General features: G+C 34.6%; 1 protein-coding gene across 2 annotated transcripts in view; it reads right to left on the reverse strand.

Moving 5' to 3' along the window:
- The window catches only part of RBM41 (RNA binding motif protein 41), a 58,397-nt gene that overhangs the window by 6,171 nt on the left and 33,488 nt on the right, over window positions 1-18,738 (reverse strand). For both annotated transcript variants that reach the window (XM_047081870.1, XM_047081871.1), the window contains exon 5: window positions 15,182-15,585. In XM_047081870.1, the coding sequence (XP_046937826.1) occupies window positions 15,182-15,585 (404 nt within the window). The remainder of the gene's footprint in view (window positions 1-15,181; window positions 15,586-18,738) is intronic.

Genomic DNA, 18,738 nt, shown 5'->3' on the forward strand with positions numbered 1-18,738 from the left:
AATAAGATTTCAAATAAACAACTTAACTCTACAATTAAGGAACTAGGAAAAGAAGCAAACTAAGTCCAAAGTTAGTAGAAGGAAAGAAATAAAAACTAAAGCAGAAATAAACAAAGGAGATTAGAAAAACTAGAAAAAAATCAACTAAACTAATAGCTGGCTTTTTAAAAAGAGCAACAAAATTGACTGCCTTTGGCTAGGTAGAGGAAAAAGGAGGGAAGACTCAAATAAAATCAGAAAAAAAAAGAGGAGATGTTATAACTGATGCCACAGAAAAAGAAAGGATTACAAGAGACTACTATGAACAACTGTATGCCAACAAATTGGATAACGTAGAAAAGGATAAATTCTTAGAAATGTACAACCTACCAAGACTAAATCATGAATAAATAGAAAATCTAACGAGATTTATAACTAGTAATGAGATTGAATCAGTCTTCAAAAACCTCACAGCACAGAAAAGCCCAGGACCAGATGGTTTCATGGGTGAATTCTACCAAACACTTAAAGAAGAATTAATACCAATCCTTCTAAATGTTTACACTAACAATGAAAGTATCAATCCTTCTAAATGTTTACACCCTAACAATGAACTGCATGAAAACGAAATAAGAAAAAAGCCAATCCCATTTACAATAGTATCAAAAAGAATAAAATGCTCAGAAATAAACTTAACCATGGAGCTTAAAGACTTGTACACAGAAAACTACATAACATTGATGAAAGAAATTGAAAAAGACACAAATAAATGGAAAGCTATCCCATATTCATTGACTGCAAGTACTATCAAAATGTTCATACTACCCAAAGTGATTTACTGATTCAATATAATCCTTATCAAAATCCCAATGTCAATTTTTATGGAAATAAAAAAATCCTCAAATGCATATGGAATCATAACAGATCCCAAGTAGACAAAATAATCTTGAGGAAGAAGAACAAAGCAGGAGGCATCATATTTCCTAATTTCAAGCTACAGTAATCAAAACAGCATGGTACTGGCATAAGAAACAAACATATTGACCAATAAAACAGAATAGGGAGCCCAGAAATAAACCACATATTTATGGTACACTGATCTTTGACAAGGGGGCCAAGAATACACAATGGTAAAAAGATAGTCTCATAATAAATGGTGTTGAGAAAACTGGATACCCACAGCAAAAGAATTAAAGTAGATGCTTAACTCACACCACACATAAAAATCAACCCAAAATGGATTCAATATTTTAAAATAAGACCTGAAACTCCAAAAACTCCTAGAAGAAAAATTAGGGAAAAAATCTTCTGGACAATGATGTTGGCAATGACTTCCTGGATATGACATCAAAGGACAAGCAACAACAAAAGCAAAAATGAACAAGTATGATTAGAACTAAAAACCTGTACAGCCAAAAAAAATCAGCAAAATGAAAAAGCAAGGCACAGGAGAAAATATTTGCAGATCATATATCTGATATCTGATAAAGGATTAATATCTAAAACATATAAGGGACTCCTGAAATGCAATAGCAAAACAAAACAAAACAAAAAACCCCAAATAACCCAATTTTAAAAATGGGCAAAAGACCTGAATAGTCATTTCTTCAAAAATGACATACAAATGGCCAACAGGTATATAAAAAGATGCTCAATATTACTATCAGGAAAATGCAAATCAAAACCTCAATGAAATACTACTTCACATCTGTTAGGATGGCTATTAATAACAACAACAACAAAAAGTAAGTGTTGGTGAGGATATGGAGAAATTCTAAGCCTTGTATGCTATTGGTGGGAATGTAAATCATTATAACCACTATGGAAAACAGTACGGAGGTTCCTCAAAAAATTAAAAGTAGAACTAACATACAATCCTGCAATCCCACCCATGGGTATATACCCAAAAGAACTGGAATTGGGATCTGGAAGAACTATCTGCATTCCCTTGTGCAGTGCAGCATTATTTACAATAGCAAAGACATGGAAACAACCTAAATGTCCACTGACAGATGAATGGATAATGTGTATAAATACAATGGAATATTATTTGGCCTTTTAAAAAAAGAAAATCTTTTCATTTGCTACAAGATAAACTTGGAAGACACTATTCCAAGGGAAATAAACAAAACACAGAAGAAATACTACATGATCCCATTTATATCAGGCATCCAACACAGCCAAACTCATAAAAGCAGAGTAGAATCATGTTTACTGTGAGGCTGGGAGGAGGGCTAACTGGGGAGATGTTCATCAAAGATGTTCATGCAAGATGAATAAATCCTATAGATCTACTGTACAGCATGGTGCATATAGTTATCAATACTGTATCAGATACTTAAAATTTATTAAGAGGGTAGATCTTATGTTAAATGTTATGATAAAACAAAGGAGGAGGAAGGAAATTTCTAGAGGTGATGGTTAAGTTTAGGGCATTGTATATGGTGATAGTTTCATGGTGTACATTTATTTTCAAACTCATCAAGATTCATACATTAAATATGTACAGCTTTACTGGATGTTGTAAGTGATGAATCACTAAATTTTACTCCTGAAAACAGTATTACACTATATTTTAACTAGAAAGTAAATAAAAAATTGACAAAAAAATGCAAAATAAATATGTACAGCTTTTTCAAATGTCAATCATTCTTCAATTAAAAAAAGACAGCCAAGGAAATGAAGGACTAGTACACTGAAGACCACAAAACATTGCTAAAAAAAATTAAAGAAGACACAAATGCAAAAATGTCCCATGTTCATGGACTGGAAAACAATATTGTTAAAATTTACACACTACCTAAAGTGATCTACAGATTTAATGCAATTCCTATCAAAATCCCAATAGTTTTTATAGGAATAGAAAAAAACAATCCTAAAATTCATATGGAACCACAAGAGACCCCAAATAGCCAAAGCAATCATGAAAAATAAGAACCAAACTGGAGGCCTCTCACTTAATTTTGAAACATATTACAAATCTACAGTAATCAAAAGAGCAAACTAGCATAAAGACAGTTATATAGACCAATGGAAGAGAATAGAACCCAGAAATAAACTCACACATATACAGTCAACTGATCAACAGAGGGGCAAGAATACATAATTTGGAAAAGATAGTTCCTTCAACAAATGGTGCTAGGAAAAGTTGGTATCCACATGCAAAATAACAAAACTGGACTCTTATTTTATACCACACACAAAAGTCAACTCAACTGAATTCAGTCAAAATCCAGTCAACTGAATATTACATGAGAAGCACAGGCAGCAAAAGCAAAAATAAAGTGGGACTACATCGACTGAAATACTTCTGTACAGCAAAGGAAACAATCAGCAAAGTGAAAAGGCAACCAACAGAATGGAAGAATATATTTATAAACCAAATATCTTATTAGAAGTTAATATCTAAAATATATAAGGAACTCTTACAACTCAACAGCAAAAAGACAGATAACCCAATTAAAAAAAAAAACACGCAAGGGGCACCTGGGTGGCTCAGTCAGTTGAGCAACCGCCTCCTGCTTTCAGGTCAGGTCATGATCTCACAGGTTCATGAGATTGAGCCCCACATTGCAATCTGGGCTGACAGCATGAAGCCTGCTTGGGATTCTCTTTCTCCCTCTCCCTCTGCCCCTCTGCTGCTCACTCTATCGCTCTCAAAAATAAATAAACATTAAAGAATAAAAAATTTTAAAAATGGGCAAAAGACCTAAATAGACATTTCTTCAAAGAACACATACAGGAAATAATTTGGCAAGGATGTACACAAATTGGAATTCCTGTACACTATTGGCAGAATGTAAAATGGTGCAGCCACTATGAACAGTATGGAGGTGCTACAAAAAATTAAAAATAGAACTACCATATGGTCCAGAAATCCCACTTCCAGATACTTATCCAAAAGAATTAAAATCAGAATATCAAAGAGATATCTGAACACATATGAAAACACTGTTCACAATAGCCAAGAGGTGGCAATATCCATCATGGATGAATGGATAAAGAAGATGTGGTATACACATACAATGGAATACCATTCATCCAGAAAAAGGAAGAAAATCTGGTCATATGCTACAACATGGATGAATCTTGAGTGCATTATGCTAAATGCAATAAGCCAGTCACAGAAGGACAAATACTACATGATTTCACTTATATGTGGTTATCTATAGTAGTCAAACTCATTGAAGCAAAAGTAGAATGGTGGCTGTCAGGGGCTGAAGGGAGAGGGAAATGGGGAGTTGCTATTCAGTACTTATGAAGTTCAGTCATGCAGGATGAAAAGTTCTAGAGATGTGCTGGACAACATTGTGCCTATAGTTAACAACACTGTAACGTATACTTAAAATATTGTTAAGAGGGTAGATCTCAAGTTACATTATTGTTAACGGGGTAGATCTCAAGTTACATGTGTTTTACTACAATAAGAAAAGATGGAAGAAAAAAAATCTCTATATGTTAGTTAGAATAAACTATAACCTTTACAGTTTAATGGAACTTGAGAAGAATTCAGAGAAAAGCGGCATAAGCAAAGAGCTAGAAAATAGAGCCCACTTAAATGAGTTAACCACTAAAACACAAATAAATATATTAAACGTTATATAATAAGAGTCTCTTTATGTCTCAAAGACTTTAAAAGCTGGATATTGCATATTTAGATTTAACTACACTTGTATCATAAAGGCAAAGGCACAGATTGACTGACTTGTGATTCACTTAAGTAATTTCAGGTGATCTAGAGTTTTGGCTCTGAAATACTTATCATAAAAGCATCATCAAATTAAATAACCATAGAAAGGAGTATGTGAAACATACTGCAAGTTTCTCACCAAGTAGGAAAGATCCATACTAAGATGGCTCCCTTTGATATGAACATTTTTTAAAAATCAAGATGACTTCTGGTAGACGTGGCTTGGTCACTTCTTGCTTGGATGCATCTTCTCTGCTCCAAACACACACACACACACACACACACACAGATATGTATGAACATATCACCAACATACATATATATTCACACACACAGGTATGTATGTATGTACGTATCACCAACATACATATATATTCACACACACACACAAACGCGCGCGCGCACACACACACACACACACACACACACACACACACACACAAAGAAAGATACAGCTAGGCTCAAAAACAAGATTACCATTTCTGTGAAACAGAAAAACAGATACTCAAGTGATAGTACAGGATGAAACTTCCTGGCATCCCTCTGCAATATACAGTTCTGTTTTGCATGTTTTGAACTTTACATAAATAGTATAAAACTGTATGCATTTTTATGCAGGTATCTGTTTTAAATTTTTAAAAAGTAGATTATTTTTTAGAACAGTTTTAGATTTACAGAAAAACTGAGAAGGTAGTACAAAGAGTTCCCACATACCCCACACCCAGTCTCCCCTATAATTAACATCTTACATTGCTATGGTGCATTTGTTAAAATGAATGAATGAATATTGATACCTTATTATTAACCAAAGGCCATAGTTTATTTAGATTTCCTTAGTTTTTCCCTAATATCCTTTTCTTTTTTTTTTTTTTAAATTTTTTTTTCAACGTTTATTTATTTTTGGGACAGAGAGAGACAGAGCATGAACGGGGGAGGGGCAGAGAGAGAGGGAGACACAGAATCGGAAACAGGCTCCAGGCTCTGAGCCATCAGCCCAGAGCCCGACGCGGGGCTCGAACTCACGGACCGCGAGATCGTGACCTGGCTGAAGTCGGACGCTTAACCGACTGCGCCACCCAGGCGCCCCCCTAATATCCTTTTCTTGTTTCAGGATTCCATCCAGGTTACCACAGTACATTTAGTTTTCATGTGTCTTTTTTTTTTTTTATGTGAGTTCTTTCTATATTTTATTTATTTATTTATTTATTTATTTATTTATTATTTTTTTTTTTTATATGAAGTTTATTGACAAATTGGTTTCCATAGTTTTCATGTGTCTTTAGGCTCCTCTTGGTTGTGGCAGTTTCTCAGACTTCTTGTTTTTAATGATCTTGACAGTTTTGAGGAATCCTGGTCAGGTATTTTGTAGGATGGCCCACTACTAGATTTTTTTTTTTTTTTGGTGTTTTTCTCATGTTAGATTGGGGTTATGGATTATGAGAAGGAAGACCAGAGAGGAAAGTTCAATTTTGAACATATCACATCAAGTATGCATACTATCATCGTGATTAATGACTGTTGATGTTGGCCTTGAACAACTGGCTGAGGCAGTGTTTGTTAGGTTTCTACGCTGCAATATTAGTCTTTTTTTCTTGCCTTTCCATACTGTACTCTTCGGAAATAAGTCACTCAATACCTCAAAACTAAGAAGTGGAAAGTTATGCTCCCCCAGTTTGAGATGGAGCATCTATGTAAATTATTTAAAATTCTTCTGTGTGGGATATTTATCTTATCTCCCCCAGTTATTTGATTTACTCAATCATTTTATTATCAGTATGCAGTCATAGCTATTTATCCTATACTTTAGGTTATAATCCAATATTAATTCACCTAGTTTGTTGCACAAGTTGTTCCAGCTTTGGTCACTGGAAACTCTTTCAGTTGGCTCTTGTGCTCCTTTGGCATATTCCCAACACTGTTTTTATGTTGTTGTTTTCAGCACTTTCTTACTTTCTGTCACTACAAAATGTTCAAGGCTCATCTTGTACATTTCCTGCCCCACTACTAGAATTAGTCATATCTCTAAGGAGTCCTGGTTCCTTTTACAAGAGAATGGTATTACAAACTAAGATTTGGGTACTGAACATGCTTGTTGCCAATGGAGTATCACTTCATTTAGACCCTCTCAGCTGACAGAGAAAAAATTATGCTTATACTAACCTGTGTATATATACATATCTATAAATATTTTATATATAATCATCTATATCTATACTAAGCTAAACATGATTTCATGCTGCTGTCTCCAACTCTAAACCATTATATGGATCATTCTAGCTTCTTTTCTTTGCTTGTTTGTGAATTCTACCAGTGAGAAACCTGGCTCCCACCACCTGCCATCCATTTACTTAATTGCTCCATTTCATTATACATGTGTATCAGTATCAGGATTGTTAACCAGTACCCTCATGAGACACAACCTTATTAACTAGGGTACAGTGATTATGTGCAACCTTATTAACTAGGGTACAGTGACTTCTGTTTTTAGTCTTCTAGACTCCACATATTTCCAAAGATACTTAAGTCAGCATCTTTCACCCACATACCTTCATTGAGGTTGCTTCATATATCTGTAAGATTGTCTTGTCATAGTCTTCATTCTTTCCCGGGGTTCCCCAACCTCTCAAATGATTTTTTAATATTTGTATACATTAAGGGTCACTCTTCATGCTGTACAGTTTTATGGGCTTTGACAAATGCATATCTTGCATCCACCATTACATTATCTTATAGAATAACTTTACTGCCTTAAAAATGCTGTGCTTCCCCTATTTCTCTCTTCTCCAACCCCCTGAACTCCTGGCAACCATTGGTCATTTACTATCTCTACATTTTTGTGTTTTCTGTAATGTCACATAATTGGAATCATACAGTATATAGTCTTTTAATACTGGCTTTCACTTATTAATATATTTATAGTTCCTCTGTGCCTTTCTGTGGCTTGTCAGCTCTCTTTATTGACGAATTATATCCCACTGTATAGATGCAGCACAGGTGAATGTATCCATTAATCTACTGAAGGACATTCTAATTGCTTCCAGTTTTTGGCAATTATGAGTAAAACTGATAAACATTCACATGCTGGTTTTTGTATAAATATAGGTTTTCAAATCAATTGGGTAAATAACAGCGTAATTACTGGATTATACAGTAAAACAATGTTTAGCTTTGTGAGACTGCTGAACTGACTTCAAAGAAGTCGTAACATTTTCTATTCTCACCAGCGATGAGTAGGAGTTCCTGTTGCTCATCATCCTCAATAGCATTTAGTATTGTCAGTTTTATTGTGAATTTTAGCCATTCTAATAGGTGTGTAATGGCATCTCACTGTTGTTTTATTTTGCAATCCCCTGATGACAGCGATGATGAGCTGCTTTTCATATGCTAATTTGACATGTATATAACTTCTTTGGTGAGGTGACTGTTCTTACATTTTGCCCATTTTTTAATCGGGTTGTTTGTTTCACTACTGTTGAGTTCCATGTCTTTGTGAAAAAGCCAGTGTCTCAAGGACATGTCTTTGTATTTTGGATGAAAGTCCTTTATTAGAAATGTTTTACAAATATTTTCTTCTAGTCTGTGGCTTGGCTTTTGATTTTCTTAAAAGTGTCTTTCACAAAACAGAAGTTTATAAATTTAATAAAGTCTGATTTATCAATTTTTTTCTTTCACAAATTATGCTTTTGGTGTTGTGTCTATAGATGCATCACCAAACACAAGGTCATTTAGATTTTCTATTTTCTTCTATAAGTGTTATAGTACTGTGCTTTACATTTAGATCTATGACCTATTTTGAGGTCATTTTTTGAGACCTCATTTTTGAGATCTCATTTTGAGATCTGTGTTTAGATTCCTATTTTGCATGTAGATAACCAGTTTGTTGTTTTAGCATAATTTGTTGAAAAGACTACCGTTTCTTCATTGAACTGCCTTTGCTCCCTTGTCAAAGATTAGTTCATTATATTTGTGTGAGTCTATTTCTGGAGTCTCTATTCTGCTCAATTGATCTATGTCTTTTTTTCACCAACACCACCCTTTTTGATTATAGTAAATCTCAAACGTGGATAGTATTAGTCCTCCAACTTTGCTCTTCTTCAGTATTATGTTGGATATTCTGGGTCTTTTGTCTTTCCACATAAACTTATAATCAGTTGGTCTATATCTACAAAATAGCTTGCCAGGATTTTGTTGGGATTGTGTGGAATCTACATATCAATTTGGGTACAACTGACTTCTTAACAGTGTTAAGTCTTGCAATCCATGAACATAAATATCTCTGCATTTATCATCTTCTTTAATTTTTCATCAGAGTTTTATAGTTTTCTGTACATAGATCCTGTACATATTTTGTTAGATTTATACGTAAGTATTTTACTTTTTGTGGTGCTTTTGTAAACAGCATTGAGTTTTAAATTTAAATTTCAATTGTTCATTTCTCGGTGTACAGAAAAGCAATTGGCTTTTGCATATAAACCTTGTATCCTCCAACCTTGCTATATTGCATTTATTAGTTCCCATAGTTCTTTCACATTGTTGTTATTGATTCTTCGGAATTTTCTACATAGACATACATGTCATCTGTGAAAAAAGACAATTTTTTTTTCTTCTCAATCTGTGTGCTGTTTCTTTTCTTATTGCACTAGTTAGCATTTCTAGTACAATACTGAAAAGAAGCAGGGAGAGGGTACATCTTTGTCTTATTCCTGATCAAAGGGGAAAGCACCCAGTTCCCCACCATTAAGTATGTTAGCTGTAGGGTTTTGTAGATATTCTTAAGGAGGTTGAGGGTGTTTCTTTCTATTCCTAGTTTGCTGAGAGTTTTTGTCATGAATGAGTTTTCATTTTGTCAAATGCCTTTTCTACATCAATTGAAATAATTATATAATTTTTCTTTAGTTTGTTGATGTGGTAGATTATATTAATTGATTTTCAAATGTTGAATCAGCCATAGACACCTCGAATAAATCTTGCTTGATCATGAAATATAATTATTTTTATACCTGTTGGATTTCATTTCCAAATATTTTAATTTTTCAATCAAACTATTTTTATTTTCCTAAAATTTAAGATTTTTCTCTGTGCTCTGAGAGATATTGATCTGTAGTTTTGCTTTATTTAATGATTTTATCTGGTTTGGGTATTAAGCTAAGGCTGGTTTCATAAAATGAGTTAGAAAGTTTCTATTTTGTGGAAAAGATTATAGAGAATGGGTATCATTTTATATGATTCCATTTTCACCCCTCTTGGCATATCAATTATATTTCATTTTATAATTTTTTAGTGGTTGCCTAAGAGTTTACAATACTCATTTATGACTAATCTAAGCCCACTCTCAAATAACATCATACCACTTCACAGGTAGTGCAGGTAACTTATAATAGTTATATACACCAAATACTAATTCTTCCCTCCTATTCCTTATAACATTCCTGCCTTATAACATTCATTTATCAATATGCTATAATTACCTAACACATTACTTTGAATAGTTATCTTTTAGATCACTTAAAAATAAGAAAATAAAAGATTTCATTTTACCTTCACGTATTCCTTCTCCTATGCTCTTCTTTTCTTTATAGAGATCTGATTTTCTGGCCTATATCATTTTCCTTCTCTCTGGAAAAACTTAAATTTTTTTTTTCTCACAAGACAGATTTACTGCTGACAAATTCCCTCAGTTTTTGTTTGTCTGAGAAAGTATTTTTTGGTTAACACTAGAAGGATTGTTTTGCTGTATACAGATTTCTAGATGGGTGTTTTTTTCCTTCAATACTTTAAATATTTCACTTTTCTCTTCTTGCGTGTCTGATTTCTGATGAGAGATCCAATGTAATTCTTATTGTTCCTCTATAGGTAAAGTGTTTCCTCTGGGTGTTTTCAAGATTTTCTCTTTGGATCAGTATTCTGTGTTTGAACATGATACACTTAGTCTGGGGTTCTTTATCCTGATTGATATTGTCTTCCCAGATCCTGAATCTGTGGTCCCGTGTCTACCATTAATTTTGGAAACTTCTCAGCCATTCCTACTTCAGCTATCTCTTCTGCTCCTTTTCTTTATTCTCCTTCTGGTATTCCAATCACATGTATGTTATACCTTTTGAAATTGTCCATAGCTCTTGGATATTATTTTCAATTTTTTTACAGTTCTTTTTCTCTTTGCATTTCAGTTTGGAAGGTTTTTATTGACATGTCTTCAAGCATATGGATTCTTTCCTTGGCCACTTCCAGTCCACTGATGAATCTATCAAAAGCATTTCTTTTTAGTGTTTCTGATTTCTTGCATCTCCTTCTGATTCTGAGTTTCTATCTGCTTACACTACCCATCTGTTCTTGCATATTGTTTATTTTCTCTAATAGATTCTTTACCATATTAATCATAGTTATTTTAAATTTAAGTTAAATTTAGGGGCACCTGGGTGGCTCAGTCGGTTGAGCGTCGGACTTCGGCTCAGGTCACGATCTCACGGTTCGTGAGTTCGAGCCCCGCGTCAGGCTCTGGGCTGATGGCTCGGAGCCTGGAGCCTGCTTCCGATTCTGTGTCTCCCTCTCTCTCTGCCCCTCCCCCATTCATGCTCTGTCTCTCTCTGTCTCAAAACTAAAAATAAACATTAAAAAAAAATTTAAATTTAAGTTAAATTTAAATATTGTCATATAATTCTAAAACTTGCATATCTGAGTTTGGTTCTGATGTTTGCTTGGTCTCTTCAGACTGGCTTTTCTTTTAGCATGCCTTGCCATTTTTTTTTGTTGAAAACTGGACATGATGTCTAAGTTAAGAGGAGTTAAGGTAAACAGGCCATTAGTACAGGTTTTATGTTAATCTGGCAAGGAGTTGATGGTGTTTAGTGTTTACTCTAGCTGTAGGTGTCAGAGGTTTCAATTTCCCCTAATGTTCTTGCTTTTTCTCCCCTATTTTCTTTCAGATTCCCTAATACCTCCTTAAACGGAGTCTGAATCTTGCAAGTCTTTCAGCTGTAGTCCGTAGTTATTATATTGAAGCCCCATTGATCTGTGGGGCAGGGAGAAACATTCTGTAATCACATAATTAAGTCTCAAGTCTTTTAGCCTGTGTCCCCAGCCTGTATGTAACCTTCAACAAGTGTCTTCTAGTCCCCCCCCCCACTTAGATGAGACAGGAAGGTTAGAGGCCTCGGGAGTTGGATAATTTCCCTTCTCCCAGGCTGGAGAAGGCTTTGGTAAAGATGTTTCACTTGCTGGGAATCCCTTTGTTAGGTAGAAGCTCTGGGTAGATTTCAAAATGATTACTTTTCCCTTCCTCATGCCAGGAACAGGAGATTGTTTCTTGGCCCTTCCCCTTGAGAACTTAATGGAGTTCCTGGAGGTAAAAATCATGAAAATATGAGGGCCTTCATAGACTGAGGCCCCTAGAGTTTGTCACTCAAACAATCTACACCCTGCTTCCAGCAGTTTGTCAAAGTTACTGCGTAAGTGTCCCTACCAGTTTATGGCTACAGTGCTTTCTGCTCCTGAAAAGCAGATCTGGGCTGTGATTCTCTGTAATTGCCTGTCTTTCCAGACTTGGGGGTTGCAATTTGCTTTGTGACTTCAATTCTCTGATGGGTCCAAGAAAAGTCATTGCTGTTTTATTTGTTCAGCTGTTTTTCTTGTTATAAGACATGAATGATAACTTCCAAGCACTTTACACATTGGAGCTAAAACCTGAAGTCTGCAAGTAGCTTTTTTCATTCAACATTATGTTTGTGAGTTTCATGTATATTGATACCTGTAATTCTATTTTATTCATTTTCTATACTGTACAATATTCTATTTTATGAATATACCATGCTTTATCCATTCTCCTGCTGATGAACAAGTGTGCTGTTTATAAACTGTGCTACGATGAGTATCTTTACAACATCTAATGTTCACATGTAAGAGTTCCTCTAAGATTGATACCTAGGAGTGGAATTGCTGACTTATAGTGTATGAGCATCTTCCATTTTACTAGATATTGCTACAGAGTTCATAAAAGTGATTGCCCTCATTTATATTCACCTCATTTATATTCATTCATTGGCACTGTCAGGCCTTTAAATGTATACCAACTTCCTGGGTGTTAAATGGTTTCTCACTGTAGTTTTATTTTACATTTCTTTGATTACTTATTAATAAGATTTTGTAATTAATTGGTTTTTCATGTTTTCTCTTCTGTGAGTTTCTTGTTCATATCTTTTGGCCATTTTCATTGGGTTGTTTGTGTACTTTTTGTTGGTTTTGTAGGGAAGGATTTCCTTGAAATGACTCAAAAAGTACAAACCATCAAATAAAATACTGATGATCTGATTACATTAAAATGAAAGATTTCTGGTTAACAAAAGATATCAGAAATAACGTTTAAAAGATAAGCCCCCCCCGCTGGAAGAATATATTTGCTAAATAAGCAACATGGGTTTATATCCAGAATTTAAAAATAATTTCTGTAAATAATATGAAAAACTAGGCAATCAAATAGTGGGGAAAGAAATGGAACAGGCAATGCACAGAAGGTTGCTGAAAGGCTAATAAATGTATGATTACAAGCATAACTTCATCGGAAATCAGAAACCTGCAAATGAAGTCAATGAGATACCTTCAAACATTTTAGACTGGCAAAAATGAAAAGTCCAACACTAAAGAGTCTTGGCAAGGATATGAAAGAGATTTTGAAACCCTGCTCATGGAGTTGAATATATACATACCCTATATCACAGTAATTCCACTCCTAGGAATGTAATACAGAACAGTGATTCTTAAAATGTCACTCTCAGACCAGTAGCATCAGCACCTCATGGGAGCTTGATGGAAATGCAAACTCTCAGGCCCTTCCAGGTGATTCTGGTCCATACTAACATTTAAGAATCACTGCAATAGAACAATATTTTTCCAACTTTTTTGACTAGATCCATAGGAAGAAATGCATTTTACATTCTGGCACACATATATACCACACACACACACACACACACACACACACACACACAACCAAACCAAAAGCTTCCAGAAACAGTCAACACCCATACTCTACAGAATGTACTTTGATATTTTCTATTCTATTCTATTTTGTTTCATTAGAAAAATTGCTTGTTGTGACCTACAATTGTAACCACAAGTTTGAAAAACTGTCCTAGAGAAACTCTTGTACATATGCAACAGGAGATACGTACAATGTTTGTTGCAGAATGGTCTGTAATAGCAAAAAGAAAAAGAAAATATCTTCAGGAGAATGGATAAATGAATTATAGTGTATTTCTACAATGTAATACTCCATAGTTCCTTATATTATTAAAATAAGTTTCAAAAACATTATGTATATTGAATCAAAAAAGCAAGTTGTAGAAGAATATGTCGAGTATGACATCATCTATATAGTTTTAAAATATGTAAAGTTATATTTTGTTTATGAATATATAAATATGTAGCAAAAATATAAAAACATGCATCAGGATGATAAATAGCAAATTCTGGATAGTAGTTACCTCTGGAGTGGAGACAGGGAAATGGGATTGGTGAGGGATACCTGGAAGTCTTCAGGTGTGTCTGTAAGGCTCTATTTTTCTAACAAGCAAATAGGGAAACTATGAAGAACTGGTTAAGATGGCTGGCTAGGTATGAGGGTTTTTGTTATATTATTCTTTAAATTTTTGTATATTAGTAATATTTTATAATAAAAAACACAAATCAAGCTGTCCTTGAACAGCAAGAATATATTAGAAATGCAGTCATTCAGAAAAAACTGCTTTAATATCCCTCATCTATAATGTCTTTTTTTAAAATTCAGGGACAGCCAGAAGCTAACATTATTTTTTTTGGTTTTGTTTTTTAAATTAAACATGGCCAAGTATATGCTCCAGGGGCTTGTGTTGCCTCTTTGGGCGACATAACAAAGTTTTCCATTCTGGATGTTAACATATACCAATAATGTGAAATAATGATGTGATCAATAAAACAAGGTTTACAATTCTTATATATTTGTCAATTTCTCAAGCCTTAGAGGCCTTGCACTTTCACTTTGCTGCTTAGCTATTAGCAGTTTCAAGTCATATGTCATATGAAAGCCAGGTGGAGCATTCTAAAGAAAAAAACTCATGCAATAACACTAAACCCTACTCACAACCAGGTGGCCAATTATTTATTGACTAATTTCAGAGACACCATGGTTACCTGATATGGTGGTCTTAGGAATACTACTTGATTTATTACTAGCCTAGGAAACTGGAAGTTATTTTCCCTTCAATTCAGGGCCTCTAGTGGGTATGGACTAGAGTCTCATCAAGATTTCTTTAAAATTCTAAGGATAGCTTAGGACCTCAGGAAACCACAAAGAACATCAGAGGAAATATGCTATTTATATAGTATGAAGAGAATTAAAAGTCAAAGTCAAGGAAAAACACAATCACTATGCCTATGTCACGATTCCTTGGTATAATCAAAGCTAATTTAAAAGTATTAATTTAGGTAGAGGTAAAGAAAAATTAAAACAACCCATGTTTTTTTTCTTGGTTTGGCCTATACCTTGTTTGGCTCCCCTGGATTATATGAAGAAAACATAGGAATTTTTCGGATCTCTTCCTCTGACAAACGATTTCTCTGGATCTCATCTTCTGGGACAAATTCTATTGGCTGCGTCAGCTTCTTAGGCCCAGTCCAACACTGCTCAGGTGAATTATCAAAAACTTTTGCCACATGGAGACTGGGACCTTTACCCTGTGCTGCCTGTTTTCCCTTGTCCTGGAGTAATGACGGGTTCTCAGCTGTGCCACTATCTCCCACTGATGTAGCTGAGACCAGTGAGTGGGAAGCAAAGGGTTCACCTCTCATAAGTTGGAACTCTTCAAGACGTTTTTTCATTATCATCTCTTGGTAAAAACTTTCCAGGTTGTTCATGGGATCACCTTTGTTCTTCTTTTGGGGTTCATCTAGATCAAGACAAAGAGATAGGGAAGTTCTACAAAGCCTACCAATAAAACTTTTGACAAATAAATAAAAATTAAATCTTGGATTTCAGATATAGAAACTCTGTTGGGGCAAGTGATTACAACCTTTGACAAATGACAGTAGTATATAGTTGGTTTAATGCAGTGTATCTCAAGCAAGGGTGGAACTATGGTGAGGCAAGTGAGGTCCCTCGGGTGCAAAATCTAAGGAGGTGCTCACTCTGAGTCATGCAAGTACACGCACCTAACCGATAAGGACATTAAAAATGTAACCAGTGTGGCATTATCCCACTCCACAGAATAATTCCTTAGTATCATCTACAATGGAGTTCATATTCAAATGGCTCTGATTCTCTCAAAGTTATCTTTTTACACTTGGCTGTTCAATGCAGAATTTAAACCAGGCTTTGGCTGTTATAGCTCTTAAGTCTGTTCTATTTTAAAACAGTGCCCCTTCATTTATACCCCTCCAACTCATTTTTTCCATATCCCATTGAATTATTGGAGGAACCACATCATTTGTCCAGAGAACAAATGAAATTTGACTTATTGTTCCTCATGTTATTGTTTCACTTGTTCCTTAATCCCCTCTATTTCTTACAAACTGGCAGTTAAATCTAGAGCTACGCTAAGACAATAGTCATTGGCCACACAAATCTATTTAAATTAATGTTTTAAATGTCAGCTCCCCAGTTAACTAGTCACATTTCAAATGCTTGAGAGACATATGTAGCTAGTGGATACCATGAAGGGCAGAATAGATAGAAACCATTTACATCATTGTGGAACACTGCATTAAGATAGTGCTGACCTAGAGATGTGATTAGATTTACGCTCAATATTTTAGGCAACGATCCTCCACAGATAGATGTATACTTCCTATTATGTCATGTCATAGGGCACATGTTTGGTGGTCCCACTTTAATGTTGCTAAAGTTCATCAGCAGATTCAGACAGTGTTAGTCTGATCCCTCCACTGTGAAGTCTTCCCATTCACCTAATGGGATTTGCATCTATGGATGACCATTGCCTAGATCTATTAATTTATTAAGAGTTGCAAAATGGAACTCCCCTAATTATATTATTTATTTTGTGTTTATTAATTCTATTATTTCTGTTGTATTTATTATCTGGAATCCTATAATGAACTTACCGTAATTATTTGGTTTTCCCATATACAGTTTATACAGGAAAGGCAGGACAAATGCTTGATTTTTTTCCCAGTATTTACCAACTATGAGAGTAATGAGTTGGTACCTTAGAAATGTCCAATGGTAACCAATGATTATTTTTAGTATAATCGTGAGACCATTTTCATATGTTTGATTGTGTTTCAATTAAATGTAGTCTTTATTCTTTTTGGTGGTCAAATTATCTCACTTGGGACCAGTAAGTCCCTTCAAATTGGCTCCTGTGTTGCTTTCCATTTTTTTGGCACAGCAAGGTGTTACAAATTCATTTTGAATATTCCCTGACTCAAACCTAGATTATCTCTCCAAGGACACTGGGTCCTTTTAATGGGGAATAGTATTTAGAAACCACAATGTGTTGTCAGGTGTGTTCACAGATGTTGAGTTGTTGCTTCTAGCCCTTTTCACTGGACAACGCTAGGAAATTCTTTTAAAAGAAAAATAAATCATGAGCTCATACTGGTACGTCCACTTTAAATGTAATATTCAAGGTTTTTACTCAAACTTCTTGGTTTTTATAGAATTTTAAAATGTCAATAACAATACTAATACAACTATCAATAATAAAACCACTGAATACAGTTTTAGGAATGAATACATGTACAAATGTTGTGTTAAAGTCACTTTACATAACTGTTTTCTCTGTATGGTTATGCTACCAACTTTATTTATAGTTAGGTTCATTTGCTTCAAGTTATTTATGAACTTTCGGAATTGATTTTTTCTCTTTTTTATTAGTTTTTTAAATTATGCAGAACACTATATGAGTCTAAAGTGAAAACTGTGTAATACATACAGTACCTTCACAGAAGTCTCAACTCTATCTCTGTTCCCTTCATCCCATTCCTTTTGTTTTCCATAAATAATAATTTTTATTAGCTTTTGACATTATGATTCCATTGTTTCTTTTTTAAATGTTTATTTATTTATATTTTTGAGAGAGAGAGTGAGAGAACACGCATGCGACTTGGGGAGGGGCAGAGAGAGAGGGAGAGAGAGAATCCCAAGTGGGCTCTGTAGTGTCAGCACAGAGCCCTATGTGAGGCTTGATCTCCTGAACCATGAGATCATGACCCAAGCCAAAATCAAGAGTCGGACACTCAGATGCTCAACCAACTGAGTCTCCAGGAGCTAGGTTTCTTTTTTGTTTTTGTTTTTGAAAATATAAGCAAATAGGTGCACACACACAACACATATATATGTGTATAATTCGTTAGTTACACCCCTCTTCTACATACAAGGTAACTTACTATAAACGTTGTTCTACAACTTTCTTTTTTGCACTTAGCAATATATCCTGGAAATAACTATATTAATGTGTAGAGCTCTTCTCCTTCCTCTTGATAACTGCACAGTACTCTACTGTGTGGATGTACTAGTTTATTCAACTACTCCTCTACTGATGCACATTAGTGTTGTATCCAGTCTTTTTTGCTTATATGAATAATGTCCTGACAAACAGCCTTGTGCATACAGGATTTTGTATTTTTCCAGTATATCTTTGAAATAGATTATAAGAGGTGGCATTGCTGAGACAAAGGGTAAATGTGTATGTACTTTTTCCATATATTGCTAAATTCCACTCTGTAGGAGTTGTACTATTCTGCCTTTCCACCAGCAGGGTATAAGAATATTTAGAAAAGGATTTCTTAAGATGCCAAAAGCACTAACCATTAAAGAAAATATTAGCAAACTCAACTATATTACAATTTAAAACTTTTGTTCATTAAAAAAATCATAAAGAGAGAAGAGTCATAGAATGGGACGAGATGTTTGCTGCACAAATAACTGGTAAATAACCATTAAGGAAAGGGGCAGGTGATTGAAAAAAAATGCCTCACAAAAGAGGAGACATACATGACTGACAAATATATGCAAAAATGCTCAACGATATTAGAATTCAGAGAAATGCTAATTAAGAAGGTAATGGGATACTAATAGAAAA

Source organism: Lynx rufus, unplaced genomic scaffold (assembly GCF_022079265.1).
Source record: "Lynx rufus isolate CCGP_SWC_20201006 ecotype Redwood Valley unplaced genomic scaffold, mLynRuf1.p SCAF_19, whole genome shotgun sequence".
Classification (NCBI taxonomy): domain Eukaryota; kingdom Metazoa; phylum Chordata; class Mammalia; order Carnivora; family Felidae; genus Lynx; species Lynx rufus.